Here is a 6,295-nt window from a genome sequence, read left to right as displayed (position 1 = left end):
TAATGTTTTGTGTGTTTCCTGAAGTGAAACAGCCAGTAGAAATGACTTTCATTAAAACTTTCATTACATCAGTTGCAACTCCTAAACATGGATCACCTCAGATCAGCGTTTCTTTTGACTGAAGTTGCCCAGATCCAGTCTCGGGTTCCTGGTCTCCAGATTGAGGTTTTTGTTTTACTACACTTTGCCTGATGAAGCTTTTTTTAAGAGACATTGAGATGAATTATACTTGTAGTTGATTTCAGCTGACAGCTTTCTGCAGCTAAAATGAGATTTAATGTATATCAAAATGCATTCAACTACCTAAAAGTGACTTTGTGCTGGTCTGCTGGTTAAAAGGAAAGAACCTGAAGATCAAATTTGAAATTGGTTTCCACAAATGTATGTCATTTGTGGCAAAACACCCACAGATCAGTTTTGTCCCAAGGTTTTCAGTAGGATGTGCTTTAAACACTTTCACTGAATAAACTTGGAGTAAAAGAAAACAACTTTTTTGCTCGCTCATCTTTTCTAATAGTCTACTTACACACCTACTTTAAAAACAGGGAGAAATAAATGAGTTTACACCAACAACTTGTCAAAATAGATGTGTTCAGTCCAAATTATTTTGCATTCACAAAGTATTGAATCACTTTTCTTTTTATTCCCAGCAAAAACAAACAAAAAAAACAACTAAACTATTACAACATTCCTGATTGTAAAAGCTGTCAACTCTCATTAAATACATGGAAATGAATCCAACATAATGATTATGACCGACATATAATTACAATGCACTGTTATCATACACCAGCTGAGCCCTTATTTTCTTCTTAACATATAGTAAAACTGTGTATTAGCTGTAAATCTGCATCTGAATCTCATGACTACCTGATCTAGTGTAAAAACCCATCCCGTCCTGCTTTGCAGTTGATGTGCTGTGATTTAGGATTGGCTTCTTTCTTCATCAGGTGATGTTTTAGTCGTATTTCGTGGAACAAACGGCAAGCAGCAACGAGAACAGCAGCGACGAGAAAGTGGATGCAATACTTTCAGCCGATGAAGCTGCCAGAGAAGAAATGGAGAAGAAAATTCAGTGTGCTGCCTTACAGTGGGGAAAACGGTAAAGACGAACATCAGTTATATGGCAGGTTCTTACTTTGAGAAGCCAGCATACCTTCAGCACCTTAAAAGAAAAAGAACAAAGGAAATATATTCAGAATTCAACACGTTAGTCAATATCATTCAAATAGTTTTGACGTATGTAAGTTAAACCTTACATATGTCACGGGAAGACGCGTGTTTTTTTTTTTTTGTTACTTATAGATGGGATTAAACAGGAAAAACAGTATTTTAGGAAATACTTTCATAAGTCACTCAAATAAGCACATTGTGAAAACCGCTGAGGGTTATGTGAATGGAAAAGGATCTGTCCAATGGGAACCGCTTAATGTGTCAAAAGGCACAAATATTAAAGGAAGTGAAATTCTGCATTCTGGTATTTTGCGGAGCTTTGGCTTCCGGTTTGGTGCAGAGGTTTGTTCGGATGCTGGTACTGCAGCAAGGAAGGGTGAGACAGGGATGTTGACTTCACAGAAAGTTCATCCCGAGCTCAGGAGGCCAAGGGCAACTTTTATTTAACAATGTCTTCCTCTCTCAACTCTTATGATAGGACACTTGTTTTAAAACGTCAAAGCAGCATCAAATGCGCTTTGGTTGTTCCCACTGGAACCGCATACCAAAAGAGTGGATCCGAGCCGGATTCAGGACGTGGCTCACATCTGACTCAAAAACATCTGATGTAGGCCAGACCTGAGTGTTTACACTTCTAAACAGTCTGACCTTGTCACCGTGAGCCTCTGCCCACTCAGAAAAAAATCTGACTTGGCTTCATATTTGCCAACAGTGTGAATATTGGAACTTTCACAGAACTTCCCAGGTGTCTTCTGAAATTCACAAAGTACTTTCCAAAGACAAAGCATGTTAGCGGAGCTAACTAGTACTTCTCCAGAACTCACCAGGTACTTGGAACTACTCACCAGTCAGTTTTGTAAAGCATAACCTTAAAGTTTAGGAAGGTTCCATTACCATTCCAGAAAAGTACCTTGCAAGTTCCCAAAAATTCTCAAGAAAGTACCTGGTTAGTTCCACAAACGTTACCTGTAAGCTCTGGGAAAAAACAGGTTGTGTCACATGTTGCTACCTTAGTTTTATTCCCAAATTTCATAGCTGTATATTTTCTCCTTTTGTGACTTTGTTTCTGATGGTGTTGGAGGAACGGACATATGAAGCGTTTTTGTTAAAGACGCACCAGTGCTCTCTTGGCCGACGCGTATTTGCTGAGAGGTGATTGTAGCGTTGGCCGGCACATCCGTAGCTGCTCTCCTTCTACGGTTTTGACCACTACAGACCTGTCGTAAAGAAACAAAAGAGAAACTCAAACCCACTTGAAGTAAAAGTCTTCCCGCAAGGCTGCACATGAGTTGGCTTACAGGCAGTAAGGAGCTGCAGGTGCTTGTCTCACACAGTCTGGTGACGCAGTGCAGGTAGAAAGTGGAAACTGTCAGATTCTTGTGCTCTATAAATCTGAAGGCCTCAAAGGAGAAGTTGGCTCTCTGCGAAACGCCGTTTACTTCCACTTTGGTCTGCGGGTCACGAGTACACCTGGGGTGCATCAAGACGCGGGAGGTTTGTCAAGAACAAAGAGTTCCCAAGAGGGCTGAATGCCATGTAAGTAAAGAAAGTCTCTTGACGTGGCTAGACGTATCCGGCGTCCTACTCACCCGACAAAGAGGTCGTAATATTGGGTCTGCATGGGGTAAGGACCTGTGGTGGTGTAGCATCGGTCCAGCAGCAAGTTGAACCTGTAGAGGAAGCAGAGTTACACTTTCAGTAGTTTGTTCTCCTTTGGCACAGACGTGGCCAGTTTAGATTTAAATGTTCAAAGTTTGAATACTTTTCTGTCAGGTTGGTTGCTTTTACTGAAACGTAGATCTTGGTTTTCAGGTTGAGTCCTGTTGGAGGAATTGTAAGCAGGTTCTTGTATGCTGCGTCCTGTTTTGGGAAAAAGACAAAAAAAAAAAAATCAAATCAAGTAAAAAAAAAAAAAAAAGTAAACATTTCAAAAAAGAAATGAAGATGAGAGTGGCTCTTACTTGGTAGAGCTCCATACTCAGGGTACTGATGAAGCTACCATTGTTGTCTCGTATGGCAACGTTGACACCCGATCTGCATGGATAGAATATACCGAGGTTTTTAATAAAGTTACGATTTCAGAGGTGCTAAAATTGTCTGGTTTTATGTTTTTTTGGTTTGATGTCATTTTTATGAGATGCCTGGAAATGTGTGAGATACGGGAATTTTGTTTGGAGCAGTGGGCACAGACTAACGTAGCACTGTACTTCCCCTTTTGGTTGCAGCAAAATAAGCTACAATATAAAAAGCAAATAAATTATTGATTTCCATTAAAACTGAAAATGTACACATAATTATTTTAATGATTTCAACATTTATGGAACACATAAGCTCCTGGCATTCAGCTAAAATGCTCTGAGTTATACTGTTGTTCCACATTCCCATTTTTTGTTTGATTCTGTTTAAGCTGTGCCAGTTTTGGGGCCTCCACCTCATCATTTTCTGTCAGCTCTCCAATTACTTACTAGTTCTTGTGCTAAACCGTAAACGACCAAATTATTTATATAGTCTCTGTAAGTTACCACATAGGCGACCCCCATCACAGTTGCTACAGGAAGTAAGCTTCAGACCAATGACATTGATGTGAACAGCTTTAGCACCGACTGTGGCAGATAAAGCTGGCATATAAAATAAATTCACAAGCCCCAGCGAATTATTAACTGTCAAATGGTACAGATCCATTAATAAACAATTGTTTATGTATTACATAATTAAAACAGCATGGATGTATGTCTTTGATGAATGAATGAATGAATGAATGAATGAATGAATGAATGAATGAATGAATGAATACCTGTGGTGCTCAGAATGATTTGTAATTAATCACATAAATCTATTAAGTGAAAATAATTCATTCAAATTTGAATCCATTAAATCTTAAAACTTATATATTCATCCCAGTTTTTAAATGATTACATGGTTCCAGCTGTGCAGTACGTTGCTCTCTAACATCTGATTGGCTCTCCTGCACAGTAAGTAAACGTCCAACCAATGACGTTGGCAAGAGCAGTTCCGGTATTGCCCACTGTCTCAATAAATAAAGCTTACTGAAAACTCATGAAGCGTTGCAGCAGGTCACCATAAAAACAATTATATATTGAAACAATTTCTATGTAGTTAGTAAATAAAACCCAGTTTAGAAACATGTGTAATCAATTATCTACACATTTGTAATATTTAACTGATTTTTATTATTAAATTCTGTCACGTTTCGACTATTACAGTTTGTGACCATCAAGCAATTTAAAATAAAAAAACTAACTTACATATGGGTTTTAAAATTACACACTTGTTTATTAATTTTATGTTCTGTATCAATATTTGTTTCAGTGTAATTTTTAAATAATTAATTTGAGCAATTGTTGTTGCATGGTAAATTTTATTTTATTGGATTGTCATAATATTTCAGCAGCATTGTTGATTAGATTTTTTTTTTTTTCTATTTTAAGACTAAAGTGATTAATATGTTCCATGATTCTGGGCCTCTTGTGTGTGATCTACAGATATGGCGGCTGTCTCCTTGCTGTACTCACACGCTGAGCTGAGTGTTGTTGAGCAGGTACTGCATTGGATACTTGCAGGAGAAGATGTATTGGATCTGCGGTCGGTAGGTGATCATGCCGGCGGACGGGTCTACAGACACGACCTTGCCTGAGATATTCACAAAGTCCACTTTGGAGAAGTCTGCAAATTCTCCGGTTCCAACCTGACTGGTTATCTATTAAATAATGATGATGATGAAAAATAGGGCAGAATATAAAAACTTCTTAAATATTTTAAAATTAAAACCCTCCAAGCGGTCTTAGCCAGAGGCTCAGGAGGAGCGCGGCAAATGTCACGGTCGGACAGCTGGGATTGGGGGATTGTCCCCTCAGACCATCAATTTCCGAAACCACACAGGAGGTTTGAAAACTTTTTCTCTACTCTAATTCACTAAAAAAGTAGTGGATTCAAACAATATTGAAGGTGAAGGGAATTAAATACCTGGAAGTTGTTGCCACAGGCTGAGATGGAAGTTTCATTTATGGGGAATCTAAATTTTAAAACTGGCGGACTGACTGTCCAGTCGGCTTTTCCGTAGCACACCGGGTTTTTGAACTGATTGTTGAGCACCATCAGGGACTCGTTGTACAGAGCGTTATAAACAGGACAAATGTAGATGCTGAGGTCCATGTACTGGGTGCCACATGTTACGTTTATGTCAGTATTTTCTGAGAGAAAGAGAAAAAAAAATGAAGGAAGGATGCAAATTAAAGCAACGGCAACTTAAAAAAAAGCAATGATCCATCCGAGAAAAGAAGTCTAACCTGGAGCTCTTAATGTGTTGCTGGAAAGGCATTCGAATGGGATCTGGGCATCGGCCTGCAGAAACAGGCCGAGCTGCCACACGAGGACAACCAGCATCATTGAGTTCAGCGTGGATCTGCGAGAAAGAAGCAGAAACAATCAGACAAACTTTTCAAAAACTGTTATGGATGTCTGGAAGTCTAAAAAGACAGTTTTCCAGAGTTGTTTTTTTCAGGAAAAACAAACCCTTCTTTCTCGACGTTAAGTCACTGATGTGACTCAGAAAGACTAAATTAAGAAGAAGAATTCCCAGACTCACCTGTATGTCTTCATCTTGTGTCGCGTCTGCTCTCCTCCGTGGACGGATCCCTCCATTTATAGCTCTGGCTCCACATGCGTGTGAGCACCAGCACAATGGAGTAACCTGAACTGGGCTTTCAATTTCATTTTTCACAATAGCTTACGTAGGGTTTTGATTTGGTGGCCAAAATCAACAATAATCACAAAATAATTAATTTCACTCCAGAAATGAATTATTCTATGAATAATGATTATATTGATAATTAAGTTTCATGATTGAAAAGTTTTGGACATTGATTTTATTTTTTAAATCACTTTATTAAGCCAAAGATATTTCAGAAACTAATTAAGATATTTATTTTATAGAAAAAATTATCATTTTTGACATATAAGCAGGTGACATAAGATGTTTTTACTGTGTGTGGTCATAACGGAGGACCATCTCTGAAACATACAACAAAATCCTCTTCTGACCCAAATTATTAATTGATCTCAGGCGTAAACCAAAGAGACCCCAGGATATTCACTAACATCA

General features: G+C 38.5%; 1 protein-coding gene across 1 annotated transcript; it reads right to left on the bottom strand.

The window, feature by feature from the left end:
- Window positions 1–621: 621 nt before the first annotated feature.
- On the bottom strand, window positions 622–5,959 carry LOC103474214 (zona pellucida-like domain-containing protein 1). The gene is made up of 11 exons (XM_008425022.2): window positions 5,780–5,959; window positions 5,481–5,596; window positions 5,158–5,384; window positions 4,707–4,891; window positions 3,135–3,207; window positions 2,936–3,033; window positions 2,763–2,843; window positions 2,472–2,643; window positions 2,291–2,390; window positions 1,139–1,165; window positions 622–1,044 (listed from the first exon to the last, which is right to left on the bottom strand). The coding sequence occupies exons 1-11, from the start codon at window positions 5,833–5,835 to the stop codon at window positions 959–961; spliced, it is 1,221 nt and encodes a 406-aa protein (XP_008423244.1). The 5' UTR covers window positions 5,836–5,959; the 3' UTR covers window positions 622–958.
- Window positions 5,960–6,295: the final 336 nt, after the last annotated feature.

This window comes from Poecilia reticulata, linkage group LG13, assembly GCF_000633615.1.
Source record: "Poecilia reticulata strain Guanapo linkage group LG13, Guppy_female_1.0+MT, whole genome shotgun sequence".
Lineage (NCBI taxonomy): Eukaryota > Metazoa > Chordata > Actinopteri > Cyprinodontiformes > Poeciliidae > Poecilia > Poecilia reticulata.
The sequence above is the reverse complement of the archived record's forward strand: the minus strand, read 5'-3'. Positions and strand labels throughout refer to the sequence as shown.